Raw genomic sequence first — 24906 nt, 5'->3', positions numbered from 1 at the left:
ACGGTCACGCCCCACCGAAAAAAAGATAAAAACGATAGCGATAGTGGGGGTGATCTTCTGCAACTCTTCCAAGTATTCGTCATTGAAGGCTCGATCACTTCGGTCAATATGGAAGACTCATCTAATACCTCTGGCAGTCAGATGCGACAGCCCAAGAAGCGGTTTGTCGGTCGACGTACTGCCGAAACCCAGGCTCAAAAGGACTCTACGGGCCAGAATGATGTCGAATCCACGGCAGTGCAGACAGGTATGCAGGATCTGCCGGCACTGATCGGACAACGATACTAAAATATTTGCACACAGCCGCCCCAAGGAGGACTCCTCGTACCCTCAATCAAGTGCCTTCGGAGATCCTGAATGACCCAGAGATCCAAGCCGCAATCGACCTCCTCCCTAAGAATTACTCCTTCGAGATCCCCAAGACAATCCACCGAGTACGCTCTTCGGGGGCCAAGCGCGTCGCCCTGCAGTTTCCAGAGGGACTGTTGATCTTTGCAACCACCATTTCAGACATTCTCACGCAGTTTTGCCCCGGCATCGAGACGTTGATCATGGGTGATGTGACATACGGTGCATGCTGCATTGACGACTACACGGCGCGAGCCCTGGGATGCGATCTTCTGGTCCATTACGCACACAGCTGCTTGATCCCCGTAGATGTGACCAAAATTAAGACACTATATATCTTCGTCGACATTAGCATCGATACCAGCCACCTCATCGCTACCCTCGAGCGCAACTTCAAGCCCGGCCAGACCATCGCCACTGTCGGCACAATCCAGTTTAACGCAACTTTACACGGACTCAAGTCAGTCCTGGAGCGTGCTGGTTTCCGCGTTGTGATTCCTCAAATTATGCCGCTCTCTAAGGGCGAAATCTTGGGCTGCACCTCACCCCAACTACCTGAATCAGAGATCGACGTTCTTCTATATCTAGGCGATGGCCGGTTCCATCTTGAATCCGCCATGATTCACAATCCTACTATCCCGGCATACCGGTACGATCCTTACTCACGGACTCTGACCCGTGAATCATACGATCACGAGGAAATGCACACCATTCGCCGAGATGCGATTGCCACTGCCAAAACTGCTAAGAAATGGGGAATCATTTTGGGATCGCTTGGACGTCAGGGCAATCCTAATACGATGGCAATGATTGAACGCCATCTTGCCGAGCGTGGAATCCCTGTCGTTAACCTTCTATTGAGTGAGATCTTCCCTGGAAAGCTCGCGTCCATGTCGGACGTCGAGTGCTGGGTGCAGATCGCTTGTCCGCGGTTGAGTATTGATTGGGGATATGCTTTCTCTCGGCCATTGCTGACCCCATACGAGGCTCTTATTGCCCTGGGTGTTCGTGAGAACTGGGACAAAGCCAACAAGGGTGTCTATCCGATGGACTTTTATGCCAAGGAGGGGCTGGGTCGGACGAAGCCCGAGCAGCCCATTACTGCAGCTTGATCGGCCACGTCACTGCTGTCAGCAGTCATGCAACCATTTAAAATGTTTATACCCCAAGATAGAGCACACGGCAGCCGGTCTGGCCTTGTATGCAAATTTTCAAATAGAGCTGGAACATTTACCTACTGGATTGAAACGATTTGACGAACAAATTTGTCTCACTTTAGACGGAGTAGTCTTAAGGTAGCTAATCTATCTATCCTTAGCATCGGTCAAGCCGAAGTCCTTCTCTGGGAATCCGGTCCACGGCACTTGTTAGGCTACTCGGTAATTACTCTCGTTCCACACAGGGCGTCCACACTTTGAAGAGTCTAGCTCTATTCTGTTTTTTTTTCTATGGTCAAGCCGGATATCTATGCCTAATACTATCTCGTTGCAATAAACTTGTCCTGCTTATCCGCTCAAAGCAACCCTCCCTTACTTCCTCCCCTCGCGTTCTCTCGCTCATGTTGAGCAACAGCCTCAATCATTTTCTCCTTCGGTGGCTCACAGCCCGTCCAAAGGTGGAATTGATCGTATGCCTGAGCAAGCAACACTTCCACTCCAGTCACGGTGTACCATCCCTCATGTCTGTGAGCGACACTCAGCAGTGGTGTCTGCCTTGGCTTATACGACATATCAATGCAAAGGCCACGCATTCCAAATATGGCGGAAAATTGATCCTCGGTCGTCGTCTCGGCAGGAACAGTGCCCACGATAACATCTGGGTGTTCGACGAGCTCTTCGAGACTTGAGATGACCGTGATCTCGAAGACAGACTTGAAATCTTCCCTGACTTTCTCCGCCGTGGCGAGGGTTCGATTGACGAGATAAATGCGCTGGATCCCTGCCTTGTGCATGGCATACAGTGCTGCTCGTGAAGCACCTCCAGCGCCAATGACAAGGCCAACATTCGACCGTTGACCTATTCTTGTCGCGTAATCCAACATGATTCTGTGCAGTCCAGACCAATCTGTATTATCGCCAATGATCCGTCGCTCATCGCCATTTCCTTTGACGACGAGAGTGTTGATTGCTCCAATCAAGCGAGCGGTTTCCGTCTGGTCGGTACATAGCTTGTGTACTTGCAACTTATGGGGCATTGTAACGCTGGCACCACCGAAATGCTCGTCCAGGATCAATCCTGCCACACCATCGATATTTGAGGATTCTCGGATGTCGTATTTGTACGGAAGGTCATAATGCGTGAATCCAGCATTGTGGATTGTAGGTGAAATGCTGAAAGAGATACCCTTCCCAAAGATGTGGAAGTTCTTCGCCGCGACGGCGTCGTTCGACGAAGATGAGAATTGAGCCATTGGCTAAAAATGACTATTCAAAACGATGAGAGTCCAAATTTTGAAACGAATCTCTTTGAATAATTAAACTTGGCAGTTATACTGTCTGTATGGCAATCTAACCTCGGAATTCAGTTTCGGCCATGAGCTTAACCGTGAGTGGCGCGGCCATCGGCTAAAATATTGAGCCCCGATGGAGTACTTCAAACAAGGTAATGAATTGAACCGAAACGTTTCCCTTCAAATTATAGGCTAATTAAATTAATGAGCGTTTTCCGGTTGATCAACTCTATCCAAATCTGCACTCTTGTGAAAGACCATCTTCTACAACCACCCCTCCTTGTCAGAACCCCAAGGCATCGTATCATGCAAGAGTCATACTCCGAAGAGAGAACCCTCCACCTGGTAGGTGTGGGTGTCACTCATTCCATTGCCCCGGAAATGCACAACTATATCGCCAAATCACTCGGTCTTCCATGGACATTCTATGCGACCGAATGTCCGACACTCGAAGACGTGGTCTCTCTGGCCAAGAAGTCTACCACGTCAGGCCTGGTAGTCACGATGCCATACAAAAATTCCATCATGAAGCATCTCGACAAGACCGATGACTTGGCCACAATTATTGGTGCATGCAACAATATCTACTACAAATACGACGGTCGCAGACACCTATGCGGCACCAATACCGACTGGAGAGGTGTTCAAGGTTGTCTCCTGGAAAAAGGCGAAGAGAAAGATCGACCCTCATCAGAACGTCCAGCATCTGCCCTGATCGTGGGAGCAGGTGGTGCAAGCCGTGCTGCTGTCTACGCCCTTGCGAACCATCTTCACTGCCCAACGATCTACATTCTGAATCGAGATGACCAGGAAGTGGAGAATCTCATTAACGACTCGCGCCGACTTCCAACAATCCCCAACATCATACATATCAAGACAGTGAGCGAAGCAGAGAAGCTGCCGACTCCGTACTACATCATTGGGACAGTTCCCGATTTCGAGCCATCTACGGAATCTGAGTTGGCTGTTGCTTCCGTTTTGAAGCACTTCCTTTCTCGATCAGAGAAGGGCGTGTTGCTGGATATGTGTTTCAAGCCACGCAGAACGAGAATGATCAAGTTGGCTGAGCAGTTGGGTTGGCCTTGTGTTGAGGGCACTCATGTTATAGGATACCAGATCGAGGAGCAATGGCGCTTGTGGGTGGGAGAAGAGCGGGTTCAAAAGTTGGATCGAGAGGGAGCTTGGAAGGTTTTGTTGAAAGCTGCAGAGGAAAGTAAAGGTATCAATTTTTAGGTCAAGTAGTCTATACAGTCTAGCAATTGAATCATGGCGATACTCTGCAACTATCTTTCCTTTCCCGTGATACGAAAGGGGAACTTATAGTAAAGATGACATATTTAGTCTGTCGATATCCACCTTTCCCGTTGGCATTGAACGCTTGCTTTGGCCCGGGAGATTCTTTCAATCATCCAGCCCGAGATGCTGTTCATCGACGAATCTGCCTTCCATCCAAGAATAATCGAATGGGAAATTGTACATTTCCTTGGTGTGAAGCGGAACTGCATGCATTGTACATCCGCCTCACAGATTCGCTTGCAATCCTCGAACCCTTCATCCGCAGTAAGTGCTTTCTCCTCGCCGTCAGAGAAGTTATCCCAGTCATCAATTTTGGTAGAGAGGAGAGGATTTATGAGATTGTTGAAGATGTCAAAGTGGAGCAGCGGTGTAAGCGCATCTGCTATCCAGTTCTGCTCAAGATGCCAGATTGATTTTATATCAGGCGCATCAATGTGATGGAATGTCACAATAGGATAACACCATAGGTCTTCAGTGTGCTCCATCGTACTGGGTGTTTCTCGTTGGATAAGAGGCCACCCCCCAGTAAGTCCAATGCCGGCCTGTTCAAGTACATGACCAAGAATCAAGTCCCCATATGACGTTTTATTTGTGAACTCTTCGTAATTGTCATTCTGGGAAGCCATGTGTTGGGTCATTCTCTGTATAGCTGGTCGTGATAACAGCCATCCTGCCCCGCCATATGCAAAAAGTTGGCCCTCCATCGTCACTGGCAATCCTAAGAAGTAAGGCCTTGTCCATTCTAGCTGTGCTAACCATTTGAGGAGGTTAGACCAGACCAAGAAAGTGTCTGCCTCGATGAAAATAAACCATTTTGCGTCCGGTTTGGCCAGCAAAGCTCTTTCCACAAGGGGGACGAACTTCCATTTATCGAGATGCCAGGCGTCTTGTTGAAAATGCGCATTCTTTCTCATGAATTCAGTCACGCGATCGTGGTTCTCGTGCAAGTCGCGATAGAACTTGAATTCAGGCGCGCATTCCTTCATTCGCGCACTAACTCCAGACAGGACATCATGTATGTGATGGCCCTGAAATTCTTCTTCCATGTCTGAGAAGATCACGTAGTGCGGAATACATTGCAGAGTAGTTTGGAAATGCACTGGCAATCTCTCACGCAACGCAGTTGCTCCTGTCTTGACAACCACCAGGACATCATCGGCTCCTGGAAGTTGACTACAACGCTCGTTGGCCCCGGGCATCTCCTCAGTTGCAGAGCTGGTAGATAATATGGTAGGTGCCTTTTTCAGTGATGCCGGATATGATGCGCGGGGGTTGAGGATTGCATTAATGTTGAAGAAAATGAGAAGCGCAACAGTAAAGCTCACAAATCCGGCAAGAATAGACTTGAAAAGCCGAGGATCAGTGAGCCGACTGATCATACTGAAAGCTGGCCACGAATGGCTTCATGAGACTTTTTAATATGATTTATAAGTCCTCAAAATTCATCATGATAATAAGAAAAGATACGTGATAAATGTGCCACGCCGAGAGCAGCTTTCGGATATGAAGCTTTAATATTAAACGGTACAAGATTATGGTTAAATCCTGGCTTGGAAGCGGAACCGTGGATGGAAGTGATCTCTCGAGTTTAGCGGGGGATTTAGTCGTGTGGGTCTTGGGAGAAAGCACCTAAGTTCTTCCAGTGCGATCAACAATGGCAGGCCGGTAGCTAGATTATTTGTTGCGTATGATATCTTTCAGGGGGGCGGGGATATCCTTGCTTGTATCGATACGACAAGATGACTCGCTGACTCAATAATATTATAATAGACCCCCAAGAAGAGCTTTGAGGAAAAGAAATCGGGGAGGCCACGAAATGCTGGCTATACGAGCTTTTGAGTTCAAGGGCGGTTCTTTTGACAATTAGCGGGCCGCAAATGGCAGGGAATACGGACGACACATATCTATCTAGCTGCATTTTGGCTTAGAAAATAAGCTAGCTTGGTCAGGTACTAACTGAACTTGTTATAGAGTGCGCAAAACTACCAGTCCATCCAATGAAAGAATTATCCCGTTCTTCTTCCTCCCGCTCACGCAGTTATTCCCGCTCAAACTTGGTCTAAGGCTCGTATTCAGAACAAAGAGAAAGTCCTTCCTCGAAGAATCAGTAATACTTTTAAAAGCGGATATGATGGTCAACTGCCACCCTCTCCCTTCCTAACGTCTCTGACTCCTCTCATCACATATTGCGTTGGCTCTAACATTGCTTCCGCCAACATGAAGTTCATCTTTCCTGCCTTCTTGGCCCTGCCACTTGGAGCCCTCGCTGGCACTGCGCAGTATTGTCATATCGTTAATGTTGACACGAAAGTCAATTGCCGGGCAGGACCATACCTCGATTCCAAGATTGTCCGCACCTTTAGCGCAGGTGAAAATCTGTATTTTTTGTGCTACAAACGGGGAGACTGCTATGAGGATAACTGGTATGGCATCTACCCATTCCTTCATTGATTATGAAGCCAAAAGAAGCTCCTCAAAATCAGAACCTAACCAAAATATAGCACCTGGGACAAGCATGATAACGATTGCTACGTAAACGGATATTTCACCGATAATCATTGTACCATTGGTAAGAGACACACCCACCATTGTCCTTTGCGCTTGTATTGGATGTCCGAGGACTGGGAGTTGAAGCTAATCTTTTGAAAAAGCTCGTCTCGGCGAATGCTAAATTAAATCGATTATTCAATCGTCTTTTTCGCGATTGATGCATGGTCGAGGAATGGGTCTGCCGGAGCGAAGGCTTATCGAAAATAGCTTTCGTTTTTTTCTCTCTTTGCTCTTCATGCCGGTCGCCGCATCAATATGACTCTTCGCATCTACCTCGAGAGATGCTAGCAACATAGCAGGCCGCCAAGTGGCGGTCGGTATTATGTGTAGAAAGGTTCCCGTTTCTATCATTTTCGGCAGCGACTTCAAAAGTTCTCGGATTATTCTATCCGTAGAATAACAGTACAAATAAGATTTAAATCCGTCCGTATATCCGTTTTCCTCCACATCCCACATGTTGGTATGTCCGGAGGACAGGGGCGGGTATTCCATCGATCGGCAGTGGCATTAGCCGTGCCCCCGGATATTCCGATGCCGGTATATAATCGCATTCCCATCCCGGCATTGGACCACGCAGCGAGCACTTTCACGTAAAGCATCTAAATTACATCATGCCTGACTTGCACTCTCTTCCCGAAGGCACTTGGCCCGAGCAGGCCATTCGCAACAATGGTCCTGATAATCTCGTTCTGGAGCGCGCAAAACTGCGTGAGCTTGCGGAAGGCTGGCCCTGCTACCGGTAAGCCACGACTTCATAATATATACTGCTTCAGTCTCTAATTAATGAATCTTTATAGTGATGCTTGTGAGTGGGAGAATTTCGAATCAATCTTTCACGAGGACGCCTATGTATACACAACCTGGTCTGGCCGAGTCTCCTATAAAGATTTCATGGCCGCTTCCAAAGCCGGCATGGATAAAGGCGCCTTTATCATGCACCGCTGCCACGGAGTGACCACAGACATCACTCCAGATGCCACTCGTGCCGTCACCAAGATGAAGGCAACCATCACACAGCGCTTCACGATTGATGGATGTGAGGTTGACGCAGAGGCAGACTGCCGGTTCTGTTTCTTCTTCGAAAAAGCCAATGGCCGCTGGGGTGCGCGATTTGTTCGTCATTGGTATGAGAAGGATAAGCTGTTACCTGTCAACCCAAACAAGATTCCACGCATCAATGATGAGAAGCTCAACTCGTACCCTGAGGGATACAAGTGTCTTGCCTACTGTCAGGAACTCACGATGGGGGTTACCGTCCTAAGAGACATGCCCGGGCACCGAAGACACGTTGGTACTGTTTGTGGGGAGAAACATGATCTACTATATCGGCTTTCCAAGGATTGGTTGGATGGGAAGACCATTGATGTCTAAGTGTATTGCAAATAAATATTATGTCTATTCAGACAGATTAGGATCAAAGTATTAGGCATGCTTGCCTGGATTAAACCCTCCCTTCTTCTGGAATTAAAATTTACTTGTTTCAAAACGCCGCTGGTACATTCCACGGTCCATATTTTCAATGAGTCATTAAATTTGTGCTAAGTTAGTGGATAAAAAGTTATCAGCATCTTTAGAATTATCAATATTGAGCTAGAATAACATATATTGAGTTCTGGAACAAGGGGTTTGATAATTCCGAGTTACTCTAGCTCGCTCGTTGTTGTTAGACAGTTGGTGACTGCAAAACTGCCGCCCCTAGACCCGGTCGGCTTAACTAAGTGCCCATCATCTCTGTACCCCCTTTTCCTGTCCTTTGTTTGGTGACATGCAACCTCAGTTCTAAACATCGATATTTCCCTGCCATCTTACTTTTCCTCCCTGCTCCCTGCTAGTACCAGCACTCACGCGGGCAAGGAACGCTTGGCTTCATGAAGGCGCTCCACGCTATCGGGCATCTCAACCTCACATTCCCGGTGAGATCATGTCGGCTACCACGGATCCTCAACAAGCCCATGTGCATCCAGTCTCGCCCTCTAAGGCGTAGGACGTACTTTTCTGATGGACGCATCCCCTTTTCTCCAACAGGGAAGGTCCCCTGGGAAGGCATTCACATGTCTCGCTGCAACACCAACATAAAGAGGCCAGATCTCCCACGGGGCTTTTCTATCTACCGCTGCACGTACACGGACGACAAAGCGTGAAAGTGAGTACTCCAACTACTACAGGATTCAGTTGAAGAGTACCTCGAGGAAGGAGCCCCTGAGCTGATTCCCAACCACCAACTTGTTATTAATTATGATGTTACAAAGTTCGACGTTGCAACCTCACACGAGATTCGCAACCACTTTAATGTCTGGGTTGAGGAGCAGCTACCGCTGGAGGCGAGCTATCCTGAAAGACTACGCATGTTCGAAGGATCATATCCAGAATACACATTTGGGGCGCGTTTCAATTATGCCCTCTTTGTGGACGATATCTGTTTAGAGTCTCTTGACTATATAACGTCGCCCGTGGTCAAAATTTTGTACAAACAGTGGGGTGATTTGACTCCCGAGGAGAGAAACTATAAAATCCATCCTGATTGGCATGACGGAACCACGGAGATGGATGAAGAGGATGTCGGATGGATGTATATGTGTGCCGATGAATATGTGGAGTTATATGATAAGTGCGAGTGGTCCCATCTTGATATGTGGTATTTCTTTTGTATGAGGCCGCCTCTGATGGACGGTCAGGTGCCGGAAAGACGAGGGGACAGGTCCGAGCTGCCAGGATACGGATTAAGAAATAGACCTGGCCATTGGCTCCTGTTTATCCTCGAGGCCAGCATCACAGAACGTTGCGTTGGAAAGTCTTCCAAGCTGCGATGCCCCTTGCAGCATGCTCGTCAGGAACATGTTGACCGGTCTCGGCCATGGTCCTAGAAAACAGCTCCATTGAAACATAACCCTCATACCCGAGCCCATGTATGACCGTTCTCGCGATATCCTCCACCGGTAAATATGCATCACGGTCTTTTTCATACATGAATGTCCTTGCGTTTCGAGACCAGCTCATCCTTGCTGGTTGGCCGTCAACATGGAATGGATGGCCAGGGACCAACGGGGTTTCCATACGCTCAGCATCGACAACTTGGATGTAGAAGACCTTGGCTACATCAACCTCCTTTACCATTTGCTCCATGGATAGTTTCAGATCTGCGTCTGCGTTTGGCGTCTTTCCTGTCACATCGGCTGGATCCGCCCAAACGCGCCCAGCGATATTGAAAGTATCTAGGCACATTCCAAAGTTGGCCCTATCAACACGTTTCACCACCTCCCATACCTTCTCCCAAGTGTCGATGTAAGTGCTCCAGCACAAGTTTTCGTAGGCGAAGCGCACAACAGGACTCTCGGCAGCACCCATGTCAGCTACCTGTCGCAGATCGGCAGCGATAACGTCCAGGTCATCCGTCAACTGCTCTGCAGGCAGGAAATTCGCAGGAATTTGAATCGTATTGGTGCCGAGTCGCTTGGCAATTTGAAGCCAAAGTTTCATTTTCTCGATCAGTCTGGCTTGTTGTTCGCGGTCCTTGAGACCTTCGTAGAAGAGGAAAGGCTGAAGGCCGATCACTTCGAGCCCCTGCGCTTGACAGGCCTCATGAACACGGTCTGCAGCGCTGAGGATATCTCCTGCAGATGGAGAGTCATCTTTGGAAATCTCACGTGCGGCATAATCAAGATCTTCGTAAAAGATCTCGATTCCTTTGAAACCGGCCTTGGCGGCTTGTTCGATCTTGTAGTGGAGATTGTGGAGCCATGCCCGTCCAAGCGACGCGCTCATAATAGCCGGTTGGTATTTCATGGTTTTTGTGATGAATTTAACATTCAGCTGTTGGAGACTGTGACTTGAGTGAGGATGGAAGTCATTTTTAGACTCTTGGTAGGATATATCGTCAACGTCATGTTGAGGGGCTTAGGTTAAAGTCTTAGCCTAGCTCCGGAGTTTAACTTCATAACCGGAGGCAGGGCATGAGCGGGTTTAAACTAAAACCTGGGGTTCTCAAATTTCCCCATTTCAAGTGGCATTAGGGGTATGATGGCTTTGTTTCTTATTTGAAGGGAGAAATCAAGAATGGGAGCCATGACCTATAGCCCTAATCATAAGAAAAGGTACGATGTGGCTCCAGGAATGAATGGGAACTGTCTCCTATTCTCTCATTGAAAAGCTAGGTACTAGACAAGATGGCTGTATTTAAATGAAGGATGTTCCCAAAGGCCACCTGACATTTTACGGAATACCCAAGTGTTTCGAGGTGAATGTCTCATTCCAGCTTGAAAAAAGTAGATTCGGTCATAATCGCTCCATTCGGAAAGTAAAAATTATCAGTGAACAAATCCATGTCTGATAGACTGCTCCTTAATAGCACGTCGCATAACATGAACTGGTGCTGGCCGCTTGGTGAAGATCTCGTACTGAGCAATGCCTTGCTCAACCAATACCATCAGCCCATCAACTACCACCCACCCCTTAGATGCACGTGGGAGGAATTGCTCCATCAATCGAGTCCTCGAAGGACCATATCCAACCTAGACAAGTAATCAGCCTCGGTCTTTAAAAGTATGGATTTTCTCACTCACCTCAAGATACACGCCACCTGTTCGGCTTGCAAGCCACTGTTCCGACAGTAGCAATTCTATCGGACGTTCACTTCCCAGTTCATATGGCGGTATGCAAGAAGTGACTATTGTGGGTAAGCGACAGTCAGAAGGCCAAGGGTCCTCTGGCGAGCAGAGCACGTCGAGCTGCAGATTCACTCCACCCTTCGACTGTGCCCACTGGTGGTAGTAATCCGCAAGTTTCTTTGCATTCTCAACAGATCTGTTGTAGATGCACATCCTCCGAACGCCAAGTTCATAGCATGCGTATATCGCAGCGTGGGCCATTCCACCTGCCCCAATGATCAAAGCCGTGGTTCCATCGCGAACTGCATTTGCAGGAGAGAGATGCTTGTGGATGCAGTCCCTTATACCGATATAATCAGTGTTGTAACCCCGTCGAACGGTGACCCTCTCACCGTTGGGAAGTTGAGTGTGTTCTAGCACAACTGTGTTGACGGCGTTGATATCCTTGGCATCAGAGGTGACTTCGTCGAGGAAAGGTAATATTGCCGTTTTGTAGGGGAGAGAGATCGTCACGCCACCATGGTTCTTATCTTCCAAGAGTCGATGAATATCTGATAAATTTTCACTTTGGAGGATAGCGTAGACATGTGGCAGCCCACATGCCGCATACGCCGTGTTATGCATCGCTGCCGAGAGACTGTATTTCACACTCTGCCCGAAGATAGTGAAGGCCTTTTTCGACTGCAAGAAACACGCAGTCAATGCGGATTCTGCCTCTCTTACCGTTATTCCTGTCTCCTTCGAGGACTGAGGAACGACCGGTGACAGGGTTTGGCTCAGGCAAACTGAGGCCCGTCCCATTGGTCCCATATTGTATGCAATGATGGGAATTTTCAAGGTCATCTCCATATCGTGTACGAAGGATAAACATGTATAGTTCTGATCCGGCGATATTGCTTCGCCGGTCACGCGGATGGCATCACATTCTAAAGCCCCACCCAGCGCTGTGAGGGTTGACGGGGTGAGGGCTCGATGCTGAGACCCAATAGGACTAGGCTCATGGACCGTTCCGATGATCTTCGTATAGCCCTTTGAAGAATTGAGCTTGGAAACTAGACCAGAGTCGCATTCAAGGCAGCAAGTGAGAGCATCTGGGGCAAGCCGAAGGATAGTCGCTAAAGTTTTATGGTAATCGAATGTCGAGTGTGTTGAATGAGGTGCCGACAAGTCGACAATAATCGGAACGCGGGAATGTTTCCTTAACAATGCAATATGGCGTGCAAGCCTTTCCGTCGACCTGGACGTATTTATGTCATTGGGACGAACCAGGAGCGTAATGGCATCAGCGCCGGACTCGAGAGATTCCAGGTCATACTCCGGTCGGTCCAGATATGTCACAGGAACCTGTAGAGCGTATGTATGGGATTTTGAAAATGGATCGATCGAGAAAACTTGACGATGATCCCTACCAAAAATTCTGTGCAAGAATGCCACAAATACTCTCTCAGTCTCCTTGAGCTTGAGATATGCAGGCGGTATCGGTCCACCCCGAGACTCGGTTTGAGTATTGTTGAAGAAGTCGAAATTTGTGCAAGACTCGAAGAACGCATTCACAACGTCGAATATTCGACTGAACTTGTCGGAACTTGTGCCGGAGAGTTGTTGCAGATCATTCTCATCTCGTCGCACATAGATGACGGGATGTCGCTGAGCACATTCAGTCAAAAGAGCTCGCTGTGAAGGACTTGCTGTGCCTCCGAGGCCGACTATCACACAGCCTTTCTCATGTTTTGTGAGAATGTCCTTTGATATCTGCAGTTCGAGTTCGCGATATCGAGCTAGACCGTGACGAGCTATAAACTCTTGAGGCGATGAATTGTGTTCTTGATTGAAAACCGCGTCAAAGTCAACGAAGCGTCTTCGCAAGGCGACAGATGCGATAATTCCAAGCGTCTTCTTGCCAGCGCCAAAGAACCCGACAAGTAATATCGTCGCATCCGAATTATATTGTCGGCGGATGCCAAGTGCTTCGACAGCGGATGGTGGCGGCGTACTGCTGAACTTCAAAGGGCCAGAAGAGCTTTCGATGGCACTCATTTCAAATCAATTTCGTTGTGCATGAAATGATGCTTTGCACTTTCATCAACTATTGTCTTTTTCTAGATTTTAGAACGGGTCCCAGCGTGGTTGGTCGATGAAGCTTCCACGCAATTGCCATCGGCTAAATCCACCGCCGATCACCTGACTGGTCGCCACCCTCGACCGAACCACTTTCCATCTACCCAAGGCCAAGTGATCAGAAGGCCAATTGATTTGTGAGACTGAAATGCAAGGCTCCAATGTCCAGTCCACGTCCGTCAAAGAGGCAGCGCATTTATCGTGCTTGTGATCAATGCCGGCGTCGCAAGTCCAAGTGTGACGGCGAACAGCCCGTATGCAAGATATGTCATGCTGCGAATCGGACCTGCACCTATCAAACTGGTGGGGGTCGAAGAGGACTCCCATCCGGATATGTTCGAAGCCTGGAAATTACTCTTGGTCTTGTTCTTCAGAATGTGCCGGGGAGTGAGAGCATGCTCTATGGCCTCTTGCGAGACGCACGAGGCAAAGGCAATTTCCTAAAAAGTGGACAAGCGGATCACCTTGTGTCTGTTTGGCGAACATCAAGACTTTCCCGGGACGTGAATCAATTGTTGAAACCAGATGGTGAAGATCTTGGCAATGATGGCTCTGACTGGGACCCTGTAGAGCCTCGCGATCAAGATGAGAACATGGATGATTTCGTCGCGGTACCAATGGACTTCGGCTCAAATGAGCCTATGATTATGCAGACTGTCCAAGCGCCTGTTCAAAATTCATCAAAAGCAATTGAATGGGTGATGCCGGAAAACACGCCTGACCTACTCGACTTTTACTTCACCTACACACATTGCTGGTTTCCAATTCTTGAGCGTCGGGAACTCCTTCGAGCGATGCATATGAACCGAAACCAGCCATTATCCACGGATACCTCTTGTCACATGGTACTATGGGCTGTGATATCTTATACTGCCCTTCTAAGGGGTAACCATGATGCCAGCCTACCGTCTCCTTTGGCTATCCAACTGTCCATTCAAGAGCAGTTTCTGGCGGACCCTGGAGCTTTGGATCTGGGCCATGTCCATGCGCTACTGCTCTTCGTGTTGACACAAATTTCCCTCGGCAATATTCATCACGCCTGGACCATGGCTGGACAAGCTACAAGGCTCCTGCTTGGCCTGCCGCTCACTGCGAGGAAGACACGATTCCGTCACACCTTCAACGGCTGTGTCTTCTTAGACACCATTCTATCCGCCTTATTAGGACGCACGCCTTGCCTATCTTCGGATGAACAGCTTGAACAGGGGCTGGTAGAGGAAGATGACGTAGACGAGTGGGATGTCTGGTCCGCAACTCGTTCTAATAGCTTTAATGGGGGACGGATGTCAACCGCACCCTTGCGTGCCCTGAGCTCCTTCAATATCATCCAACAGCTTGTACAAGATTTGTCACAAATCCTATACCAGCCAAAGTCAAATCTCCAATTGGAGGATCTTCTCGACAATCTACGCGAGAAACAAGCTGTAGTACTACAAGACCGTCCATACAACAGGCAAAACGCCAGCGCCCCGCCCCTGCTGGTGTTACATCTCACATCCACTTTCACGACACTGTCACTGATCCGAAGGTTTGAGCCGGTCTCGCCTGCAGTCACGGACCTTTGCATCAGAACTATCCATCGGGTGCTGGATATACTTGAATGTTATCTCTCAATTGCTGGAGAGTCTGGGGTCTCTCCATTGGTGCATTGCTTTGCACTTCAATGTCAACGGAGTCTTGTTGTCACGAATGCTGCAATGAGCTTGGAAGAGAAGGGGGATTCGGAGAGTCGTATCCAGGGGTTCCTGAGTTTGACCAAGTCAACAAATGGCCTTGGATGCAAAATTCAGGCTGATCACTCATTTGAAGCCCCCTCACTGAACCAAAGCGGCCCCTCTGTGTCTTTAGCACCTGGAAGTGCTATCGCCATGAACACCATCACGGAGTCGTCTCTCACGGACTTGCGAAATATTACCGACACCAGTGGATATACAACCTCAGCTGGTCTATCTGGCGCGGATGGGTACGACGCTCTATTTGAAGAGATGGTAACCTCGTTTCCGTCAAGCAGGTATGTCCAGTCTCCGCGTGCGCTCACACATCGCGTAAATTAAAAATTCATCGCTAACAGCATATCTAGGCAGGAACCTGCTTTTGCGCATAATTTGGGATTTTATGATGGAGACCTGGACACGGATTTCCTAGCACAACTCCAGGGACCTTCAGCGTGACTCTAAAGATTTCTGATAATATCCGATCGGCTATAATCATAAGCGACCGTTCACGCAACAACTAACAAACATAAAGATATAAGATACCCGTAAACATAATAAGACTTCAATAGCAAGAACATACCAATCTTAATTTTTCAAAAAAAAAAAAGAATTCCACCATCATGCCCGGAATCCTCCTCATCAACGGGCCCAACCTCAATCTCTTGGGTACCCGCGAGCCCCATCTATACGGCACCACCACCCTCGCCGACGTCGAGACCAACGCCAAAGCCCTCGCTACTTCGAAGGGAATCCACCTCGAAGCCTTCCAGTCCAACCATGAAGGCGCTATTATCGATCGAATTCATGCCGCACGAGGCAACTTTGATGCCGTGCTGATTAACGCGGGTGCGTTGACGCACACTAGCGTTGCGATTCGCGATGCCCTCATCGGAGCATCGCTTCCATTTATCGAGATTCATATTACGAATGTGCACACCAGAGAAAATTTCAGGCACGTCAGTTATTTGTCAGACAAGGCTGTTGCTTGTATTGTTGGGTTGGGTGTTTATGGTTATGAAGCTGGTATTGAGTATGCGGCGCGGTATATGGTGAAGACCGGTTGATGTGTTTGTTGAGATCAGTGTGTGCGATTAGATTTTAAATAAAAATCCTTCTATATCGGACAATTCTTTTCAGAGTCAATTCACCCGATAACAGCTTCTCATCAGAATCCTAGGAATCCAAAGTGAGCTTTTGTATTCATAAGACCCACGGGTGCGATATGCGGTAAGCGATATGCGATGTCCGATATGCGAAGTGTGGACCCGCCTCGCACTATGTATAGCCAGCTCTTCATGACGGGAAAGGTTTATATAAGTAGACTTTGCGTGGCTATCTTAAATAACTAAGCATAAACCGACGCTCTTTCTGCCTTCTCCTCTTTATTTACCGACTTGATACTGGAAAAATTGCAATGCGTGCATAACTGCAAGTCGGCAACATGTCTGTCAACCCGTATGGCTACAATCCCAACCAAGGGGCAGCTATGATCTTCACAATACCCTTTGCTATTTGCAGCATCTGGCATATATACATCATGTTCCGTCGTCGCGTGTGGTACTTTTTGGTTCTCATATTTGGTCGTTGTCGTAAGTAGATCAGTTCTCATCTCCAATCTCCTTTTTTATTGAATTCTAATTCATTGATGTATCAGTCGAGACGACAGGTTATATTTGCCGCTTCCTTGCCCATGATAACACAAGCAACTTTACCCTCTTCATCGTTCAGACTTTAACGATTCTTGTCGCACCGGCTCTCTTCGCTGCTTCGGTCTACATGGTTCTCGGCAGACTCATCTTGCTAGTCAAAGGCGAATCCTACTCAGTCGTAAAGCCATCACGGCTTACCAAAATCTTCGTTGGCGGCGACATCATATGTTTCTTCGTCCAAATCATCGGATCCGGCACATTATCATCCAAATTCAATCTCGGAAGGCAATAATTCTCGTGGGCTTGGTTGCACAAATCGTCTTTTCGGTCTTTCGTTCTCGTCGCGGCTATATTCCATCGTCGTCTCTCGAGAAATCCAACACCAACAGCGTGCAGGCTAGATGAAGAGCAACCCCGTTTGAGATGGAAGGATATTGTACAGGTGGATTATGAGGAAATGTCCTAATGTTGGCAACAAAACCGGACCCGACGAGGGCAAGGTAAGGAGGGTATCTTGGGCTGGAAGAATCGATATATAGAGCCTCTTTATACATCATGAGACTGATCTGAAATAGGTTTCTCTTGATCCTGTTGATTCTGCATATTTATCCAGCGGTAGAAATTATTTAGATATCTCAAGACTCCAATGGCTAGGAGATAATGAACCTTATTCTATTTGACCCTTCATTACTCCAAACAAGTAGCAACAAGTGCGGCTGCCGCATCTTCCATATCGTCCATCTCAATAACGGATACAGGAAGCGACAAACGTTCTTTCCACTCACTACCAACAATCAAACCACGACACCAATATCATGTTGCGGAAGACCATGATAAATCCAAGAATCCGGGAGAAACATGAATAGAGCGATGTAGTGGGCCAGAACAACAAGTGCTTCCGGCCGATGCTGCTGCACAGATGTAAGAAATTCGGGTGAGATCACATCAAATGCCCACACCTTAACCTCTTTCTCCAAGAACTTTGTTTCATATGGGAAGTTGAGAATTGAGATCACTCTCCCAAGCTCCGCGGCGACTTTTTCCAAGGTGGAGATGTATTGGATGTCATCCTCGTGGTGGTTCATATCTAGAGCACGCTGGATGGTGCTCGGTATGACTGGCGGTACGAGGAGGTCTGCAAAGCACCCATAAAGACCACGGGACGGAGTAGAGCTTTCCTTGCTATCAAAAGGTCCCGAACCTGGCGGGGTGTAACTTCCGTTGACCAAGAGCCAAAGCCTTCCAATTCGTCACCCACAAGCCGGATTGATTCGTCCATCGATCCGTCGGGAACGAAACCGCCGCAAGAAGCACCGACGCACCCCTCAAAGCATCTATATTCCCACTCGATAAATGCGTAACAGCATGGCGTAAAGCACGTAGCGCCTGATCACGGTATATGAAAATAGGAAGATGTTCGGCGGAATTATCCACGCAGCAGAGATGAACCATCGCCACCAAGAGGACGGCATGCATTAAGAATTCATGTTCAAATGCGACGCAGGGAATGTCCACTTTCAGTGCATTCACTACGTTTTCGTCTAGGGTGTTGGAGAGAGCTTGGGCGGCGAAGACGCTGTAGTGATGCATGAGGCGGAGATCTAGGAGACACTTGGGGGTGTAATGCGCTTCCTCGGGGAGTTGCTGCACTTGCTCTGTTTGGAGCGGGTATTGGCTTGGAGGAGGATGCTGCTGCTGCTCGACTCGTTGAGAACCGGATTGAGGCGATTCTGATTTCGAGGTTGACGTCTCGAATGAGCAGATCTCATCGCGACGCACGCAATCTCTGCATCTTGGTTTCGACTCGTCACACTAGCAAGGAGAGTCAGTTTCGTAGTTCACGCAAATCAAATGACCGTCTTGCTAGTGTGACATGTCTAGATTTACAGTTGAGAAACCCAGTTCGTGTTTTTCGATGGAACCGAATCCTGTTGGACATGATATGAGATTCCTGGGGAGGCGGTATAAACGAGTAGACGTTGCGCTTCGGGAATGGTACTGAAGAAATCAACGCGGGGCGGGATATCGCGGTACTCTACCGCCACGGATTAGTATCCAGCCTTCCAGATAGACTATGCTCAATGCTCAATGTGCCTTGACTACAAGAAGACCACCTGGTTGTATACATACAGGGGAAAATATGGTGGAATCAACATATGGTGTACAGTATACAGCTACGAAGATAATGCAAGCTAATAATAGTCATTCGGAAATCACCTAATGGCGATTCATTGTATTCATATCAATCAAGGAATCCTAATCAAACACTCAAAAATTATCATAAAATACATGGCCATGTACCATCCGAACATGCCTCAGCCCTTGACATCATCCGCACTATCAGTATTAAAATCACTGACACTACCACGCCGCAATGCAAGCACATTCTTATTGGCCAAATCATCCGCATTGCGCTCAGCCGTACGTTCAGCTTGACGCCAATGGGTCACGGCCTGTTCAACATCCTCAAACATCTCGATCGAGTCTTGGATGATCCCGCCTTCGTCACCGTCACCGGACTGTGTGCTCTCCCGGGAACCTCGCTCGTTCATCATCGGGAAGGCCGGGCCAAATCCGCGTGCCGGGACGGGGTTGAACATGATTGCGTTGGCGAACATGCGGATAAGCTCCTTCTCCAGCTGCGCAGAGTTCACGATCCCCTTAGGAGGAATGAGTTCTTCGGTCTTCTGAAGCATAAGCATGTTGTTCTTAGACGGTGTACCTGCAGCTGGCACTGGAGATTCACCGTCGCCCGCTGGAGTACTGACAGCCTCGGTTGCAGCAGCAACGGCTTTGCTACCTTGATGAACTGCAGATTTGATAGATTTGAGATCCTGGGGACGATATATGAGATCGTGATAGCCGGGTGCATCTCGTTCACCTAATGGCTTGGCAAAGATGGATGCAAGCTTGTGGGTCGTTACGTCGTTCATTATAGGAGCTGCTGTTCGGTGGAATCCGCGTGCGCAAAGCACGTATCTGGTTGTATCGATCTTGGGTTGCTCCGGAAGAATGGGCTCATGATCGAAGGACTCGCTGACACCACGCTTGCGCTTTGATCGTGCTTTCGGAGTCTGATCATCCACAATCGCCGCAGGTCCCTTTCGGAGTGTGGCAGCCCTAGACGGATCGGGCGAGTCATCTCTCGAAGCCACTGAGCGCCCTCGGCTCTGAGTGGATGCGGAACTGATAGCTCGTTTCCTCCGAGTAGAAGTGCCTTTCTCAACCTTGATGCTCGGTGTAGCTTTGCTTTCCACTGTAGTTGCCTGACTACGACGAGTGGTTTTCTTCTCTCGGGGTGGCGAGATATCCATAGCATCGGGAGAAGGTGCTCTTTCACTGATCGGGCTCACATCCTCTGGTCGTGGACGTGCAGGCGATACCGGAGACTCGGGGATGCTCAGACGAGGTGTTCTCTTCCATGGCGTAGAAGAACCTGGCGTATCAATGGATAATCGCGGACGTGATCCACGAGACTCGGGGTAAGCTGGAATTAAAACGCTCGGTGTCTGTGAGATGCGCGGATATCCAACGGGTACCGGAGTTTGAGCAGCTGGACTTGCTGCACCTGGGGTGCTCGGAACGGCCGAAGAAATAGAGGCCTTGGATTGTGTCCTCGAAGGAACTTGTGATGGGGGGACTGGTGGTTTGCCGGGTGCCAGACCAAGATGGGGAGTAGTGGTAGCCGGAGAGGTTGCGGAGTAAGGTGAATGTGGGGGGGGCTTCGAGCTGCCATTGCTGGAAGCTGGACTGAGTCGGGGCGGGTTGTTGAGAGGTGGATATAGGAATGGAAGCTTTCCCCGGGGCAACAGGCGTGCCCACCGGGACATTAGGTCGTGGTGCAACTTGCGAGGGATGTGGTGGTGCTACTCGGGCTGCTGCAGGAGTTGACGGACCTGGCTGTTGATTTCGCGGGGCAAAAGGTGGCTGAAGCGGAGGATGCGGCACGTCTTGGCGATTAAAAGCCTGTGGGTGTAGTGGTTGACCAGCCTTTGTTGGTGTGGGCTGGGCTTGAAGCTGAGGTGGTTGAGCTCCAGGCGATCCGACAGGCGCGCCGGGCGGGCGCGGGACTTCTGTAGGCTGACCTGGCTCTGGCTGAACTGCCTGCGGAATGGACTGAACCGGTTGTGCCTGTGTCGCAAGAGGGATTGTCTGGTCGGGGCGTTCCTGCCGGGGGGTTTCTTGCTTGACGCTGATATCCATGGAATCGCGGCGCTCGAGCTTGGTAGCTTGGGGCACCCCCTTCGCAGTGGGTACCGCCGTCTTGACATCCTCCCTTTGCAAACGCTCGATTTCGATCTTAATGTCGGTGAATCGCTTCTCGTCGTCCCTAATCTCCTTCGTCACAAGCTCTTTATACCGCGCATAGAGGTGGGCCACGAGTTCCGGAACCAGAACAGCATGGGAGAGCCCTTCGGTCAGCCCGTCCGGTCGCGGGCTGGAGATTTTGCGTTTCTTTGGGTTACTGGGGCCAGAGCTCTCCGTGGACCGTCCATCTGGGCCAAGGGATGTGCCGTCCCGACCAAAGCCGTCGCGTAATAGCGTCGCATAGAGATCCTCCAACGCCTCTGGGCTGAGGCGATCGGCGCTGAAAGCTACATTCTGGCGCACGAGTGGATTATTGCTCAACAGAGTCGATATAGACGCGAAGCTGGCCGGGCGCACATCGGAGGTCGCAAGGGATTGGAAGAAGAGTAAAGACTCAAATGGTGTGTATGCCGACAGAGGAGGCATTCCCCATTGCCCGCCCGGTCGGCCACTGGAAGTGAGCACTTTGGGGATTGGGGCCACGATGGTGGTGGTGGCGGTGGTGGGGGAGGAAGGGAGGGGTGGGTGGTTGGTTGCGGAGCGAGCGCGGAGCGTGTTCTCGGGGATCGCGAAGATTTCGAGAGAGACGGGCGGTCGGCGAGGAGTCGAGGAGAGAGTGAAGGGGTCCAGGAAAGAGAGGGAGACGCGATCGGTGTCCCTTCAGTTCATCCGAGAGGGAAATCAAGCGACAGTGAGGAGATGAAAGAGTGAGAGGATGAGGATGAAAGCGATGAAATGGACGAGGTTCCCCTTGAAAGACTGAGAATTGGAGATGGCAGGACTGAGGAAATGGCTGGAGTGCTGGCCTGGAAGCAGCAGAGTAGAGTGACCACTGGATTCAGGCCATCCACGGGCCACCAGAACAGAGGTGGTATTGTAAATTACCAGATCACGTGTGAGAGCGGTCTTGGTTGCTGGGTGAGAGTGTGTGGATTGCTGCGTAGTTATTGATCCGGTAGGGACAACCGGTAAGGTATGTCTGTAATATTACATACACACTTGTTACCACGGTATTCCCGCAGAGCTTGCCGTTAGCCCTGGATCATATGAACATTTTGGTGATTTTTACATACACATCGTAATAGATCGTACAGAATCATCCAGCTATCGTCGAGTGCGGAGTAGAAATAAGGTATTATTATGGTGTGTCATTCCTGAGCTTACTGGAAAATGACTGTTTATGGATCCTCCGCACGGTGCTTAGAAGCTCTATGCCTTAGCCTATACAGGCTCCGTGCTCTAAATGCATACATACACTACATACTACATCGCTGTCCATCCAGTCCATAACTTTTCCCTCATCCAGTCCCCATCGGACATACAGTATTAAATGCCCTAAACTATCGATCACAAATAAATTTCCGGCAAACTGGGGCCCCTCCCCACGTCAGGGGCTTCCTTTCACTAAGAATGAGTTCACCCCTTTTTTTCGGCTCTTCCAAGTGGAGTGTCTTTTTTTGATAGCGCGGGTCTCTGCAAGCCCCTGAGCAGCTTACAGTATGTACAACCCCCCCTAAGTTTGCCTCCGAGGCCTCATCGAAGTTCAAAGAAGCCGTCAAAGCAAACCTACGAGATCACATAGATCCACTCTAGCAAATGATAATGCTCATCTTCCCCCTAATCGTGTTAGCTCGTTAGCATCCTGTGTATTATAGCAATCCCCCCTTGTAATACCGTGACACTCCCTTGCGGTGGGAGCCCGATGTTGTGTATACATACTATAGAAGCCCTTTGCGATTACAATAAGGAGAAGGTTGCACATTCGTGGGCAAGAGTTGAATGCTTCCTCTGTTATCGAGTAGATGACTAGCTCTAATAAACCCAGTAACTAAGTCAGTCCCAAATTATGAGTACGTATGGAGCACTATGTCACTACTACGGAGTAACTATGCGTCCCTGAGCCCCGGTAAGGAAAGTAAAGAATCCGTAAAGAAAGTCAGTCGGCGCTCCTCTCTTCTTTTTTCCCTTCTCCCTCTCCTCTCCTCTTACCAAAGGTTCCCAGCTGTTTACCGGTGAAATTCTCCAAAGTTGTCGGATTCTCCTCGATCTGCGCTTGCCTTTTGTCTCTGGTATGGCTCTATGCCCCTGGTCTGCTACGACTCTTCCCCCCCCTCCAGTTTGGAGCCAACCCGCTTATCGGGGTTGTTTGTTGGGGGTGGACGAAGTATAACTGCTCTGAGACTCGACTGACTCGAACTCCCTCGACAGCGCCCTTGATCGGAAACCCCTGAGCCTACCCTGTGATCTTTTTAACTTTACCCTCGCGATTCCCTCTCTCCGCGATATTCGATCTCCTCCCCCCGTTGAATATATCGATTGCGGCCGTGCGGTGTTGCCCCGCCCGACAAGTCGCACATATACCCCTCTACAAGTCAACCTTTTTCGACCCAGCAGCGCGTCCCTCGCAACGGGGACCCTAAGCCTATCATAATGACCATGACCGATATGGAGATGGACGCGGAGTGGAAGCCCTCGGGCAAGATCCGACCGCAGTCGTGCGTTTACTGCTTTCCCCGTCCGAAGCTATAGCAAGCGGTGGCAATTAACACCTGTCTAGGACCATGGCGCAGGCCTTTTCCACAGCATTGGACAGCGCTTTCATGCTCGACAGTGATGTCAACCATCTCTCCCAGACCATTGATCAGAAGTGAGTGTTGGAGGCTTAACATGGCGGAAATGACATCGCAGCTCGGTCGCATCGTCACTGACAAGTTACAATGAACAGGAAGCAACAGATGATGATCCAGACTCGGGAACTCGAAGCTCTGCAAAAGCGCATTCGTGAGGCCGAGGAGCGCCTTAAGGCACAGTCTTACCACTCCTCATCCGCACCACAGACAGAACAGAGTGAGCAGGACCAGACAACCGGTAAGGATGGCTCCCTGTGATCATCGCGCGATCGCATTTTCCCATGTTGCTGGATGTGATTTTCGTTCTTATCTGTCACGGTCAACGGGATGACTGATCTCATTGCGACAGCTCCCCCAGAAGGATCGACCGACAACGAGCAGCAGCAAGCGGACGAACAGAAGGCGAATGAGTCGTGATCGGCCGATATATCTCTCTCCCTTCCGAAGGAAGTGTTCTCCTCTCTTTTGACTGTTTTATACCTCTTCCGACTGGACCAGATTTAGGTCAGACGGAAACCGACCCGGGGATGGCGATTTGAAGCCAGACCACCTGACGAAAGATACCCCGGTCGGCGCGTTTTGGGATTATTTGTGGTTTGGCTTGCTTCATGTGTTGAATGTTTTGAGAAACACCCCCCATTTTTGTATGTATCCGGGCTCCCCCCACGCGATGAGACCGGAGCCCCTCGTTTTTTTGGCACTGCTATGGCGTAATTGAGTTGTCTCTTTTTTTCTTCTCCTCTCCTCTTCTCTCCCTCGGGGCTTCAAGATGTGAAGATGCATGATGTCGGGACGGATAAGCACAAGATCACCGACGAGACTAGTGGCATCAGTGGCAGCGCCATAAATTAAAATGCCGCTGCAAGACCTGCAAGACCTGCGAGTGTTCTGGGTGTGTTGTTCCCGCAGTCGAGATCCCAATGGACTGGCCAAACTTAACCAATCACTGAGGCGCATTCAGAAGCATCAGCGCCCCCCGATATCCACCGGTGCCGTCATTGTCCCTGCCTTGGCTGCTGTCCTTGGGCCGTGGCACTGATAGCACACCGGTGGAGCTTGTCAGTCGGACCTGGTTCCTCCGTCTAGGCCTTTGGTAGTAGAAGCACGGAACTTCACAGGCAAATTTGGTAGGCTAAGAGGCTTCGGTTTTTTTTTAACTTGGTAAACTGGGTAACTGGGTTTGAGTAGTTGGTTTACTGATAGTCCCGACCCTGCGGAGTAAAAAAGCGACCATCTGCC

At 49.4% G+C, this 24906-nt stretch overlaps 12 protein-coding genes across 12 annotated transcripts; 7 read left to right on the top strand and 5 right to left on the bottom strand.

Annotated features, from left to right (window-relative positions):
• Nucleotides 1-108: 108 nt before the first annotated feature.
• dph1 (2-(3-amino-3-carboxypropyl)histidine synthase) lies at nucleotides 109-1460 on the top strand (the record flags this gene model as incomplete). Its single annotated transcript, XM_057147409.1, has 2 exons — nucleotides 109-247; nucleotides 304-1460. The coding sequence occupies 2 exons, from the start codon at nucleotides 109-111 to the stop codon at nucleotides 1458-1460; spliced, it is 1296 nt and encodes a 431-aa protein (XP_057015295.1).
• Nucleotides 1461-1861: 401 nt separating this feature from the next.
• On the bottom strand, nucleotides 1862-2758 carry N7473_001468 (shikimate dehydrogenase family protein; the record flags this gene model as incomplete). Its single annotated transcript, XM_057147408.1, has 1 exon — nucleotides 1862-2758. One exon carries the CDS (start codon nucleotides 2756-2758, stop codon nucleotides 1862-1864), a length of 897 nt encoding a protein of 298 aa, XP_057015294.1.
• A 345-nt stretch (nucleotides 2759-3103) lies between these two features.
• Nucleotides 3104-4030, top strand: N7473_001467 (shikimate dehydrogenase family protein; the record flags this gene model as incomplete). The annotated part of the gene is made up of 1 exon (XM_057147407.1): nucleotides 3104-4030. One exon carries the CDS (start codon nucleotides 3104-3106, stop codon nucleotides 4028-4030), a length of 927 nt encoding a protein of 308 aa, XP_057015293.1.
• Nucleotides 4031-4134: 104 nt separating this feature from the next.
• N7473_001466 (glycosyltransferase family 31 protein) lies at nucleotides 4135-5472 on the bottom strand (the record flags this gene model as incomplete). Its single annotated transcript, XM_057147406.1, has 1 exon — nucleotides 4135-5472. One exon carries the CDS (start codon nucleotides 5470-5472, stop codon nucleotides 4135-4137), a length of 1338 nt encoding a protein of 445 aa, XP_057015292.1.
• Nucleotides 5473-6310: 838 nt separating this feature from the next.
• N7473_001465 (uncharacterized protein) lies at nucleotides 6311-6544 on the top strand (the record flags this gene model as incomplete). Its single annotated transcript, XM_057147405.1, has 1 exon — nucleotides 6311-6544. One exon carries the CDS (start codon nucleotides 6311-6313, stop codon nucleotides 6542-6544), a length of 234 nt encoding a protein of 77 aa, XP_057015291.1.
• A 710-nt stretch (nucleotides 6545-7254) lies between these two features.
• On the top strand, nucleotides 7255-8014 carry N7473_001464 (putative pathogenesis associated protein Pep2; the record flags this gene model as incomplete). Its single annotated transcript, XM_057147404.1, has 2 exons — nucleotides 7255-7382; nucleotides 7441-8014. The coding sequence occupies 2 exons, from the start codon at nucleotides 7255-7257 to the stop codon at nucleotides 8012-8014; spliced, it is 702 nt and encodes a 233-aa protein (XP_057015290.1).
• Nucleotides 8015-9412: 1398 nt separating this feature from the next.
• Nucleotides 9413-10426, bottom strand: N7473_001463 (sugar phosphate isomerase/epimerase family protein; the record flags this gene model as incomplete). Its single annotated transcript, XM_057147403.1, has 1 exon — nucleotides 9413-10426. The coding sequence occupies one exon, from the start codon at nucleotides 10424-10426 to the stop codon at nucleotides 9413-9415; it is 1014 nt and encodes a 337-aa protein (XP_057015289.1).
• Nucleotides 10427-10947: 521 nt separating this feature from the next.
• On the bottom strand, nucleotides 10948-13284 carry N7473_001462 (putative pentafunctional AROM polypeptide; the record flags this gene model as incomplete). Its single annotated transcript, XM_057147402.1, has 2 exons — nucleotides 10948-11151; nucleotides 11203-13284. 2 exons carry the CDS (start codon nucleotides 13282-13284, stop codon nucleotides 10948-10950), a joined length of 2286 nt encoding a protein of 761 aa, XP_057015288.1.
• A 242-nt stretch (nucleotides 13285-13526) lies between these two features.
• Nucleotides 13527-15536, top strand: N7473_001461 (Zn(II)2Cys6 transcription factor; the record flags this gene model as incomplete). Its single annotated transcript, XM_057147401.1, has 2 exons — nucleotides 13527-15376; nucleotides 15437-15536. The coding sequence occupies 2 exons, from the start codon at nucleotides 13527-13529 to the stop codon at nucleotides 15534-15536; spliced, it is 1950 nt and encodes a 649-aa protein (XP_057015287.1).
• A 164-nt stretch (nucleotides 15537-15700) lies between these two features.
• On the top strand, nucleotides 15701-17021 carry N7473_001460 (dehydroquinase class II; the record flags this gene model as incomplete). Its single annotated transcript, XM_057147400.1, has 3 exons — nucleotides 15701-16139; nucleotides 16514-16669; nucleotides 16735-17021. 3 exons carry the CDS (start codon nucleotides 15701-15703, stop codon nucleotides 17019-17021), a joined length of 882 nt encoding a protein of 293 aa, XP_057015286.1.
• Nucleotides 17022-19044: 2023 nt separating this feature from the next.
• On the bottom strand, nucleotides 19045-21463 carry N7473_001459 (uncharacterized protein; the record flags this gene model as incomplete). The annotated part of the gene is made up of 2 exons (XM_057147399.1): nucleotides 19045-20216; nucleotides 20269-21463. 2 exons carry the CDS (start codon nucleotides 21461-21463, stop codon nucleotides 19045-19047), a joined length of 2367 nt encoding a protein of 788 aa, XP_057015285.1.
• Nucleotides 21464-23467: 2004 nt separating this feature from the next.
• N7473_001458 (uncharacterized protein) lies at nucleotides 23468-24084 on the top strand (the record flags this gene model as incomplete). The annotated part of the gene is made up of 4 exons (XM_057147398.1): nucleotides 23468-23532; nucleotides 23595-23684; nucleotides 23763-23905; nucleotides 24017-24084. 4 exons carry the CDS (start codon nucleotides 23468-23470, stop codon nucleotides 24082-24084), a joined length of 366 nt encoding a protein of 121 aa, XP_057015284.1.
• Nucleotides 24085-24906: the final 822 nt, after the last annotated feature.

This window comes from Penicillium subrubescens (genome assembly GCF_028828155.1).
Source record: "Penicillium subrubescens strain IBT 31985 chromosome Unknown utg000001l_segment0_segment0, whole genome shotgun sequence".
In the NCBI taxonomy this organism is placed as follows: domain Eukaryota; kingdom Fungi; phylum Ascomycota; class Eurotiomycetes; order Eurotiales; family Aspergillaceae; genus Penicillium; species Penicillium subrubescens.
Note: the sequence above shows the minus strand (reverse complement) of the source record. Positions and strands in the feature narration are given on the sequence as shown.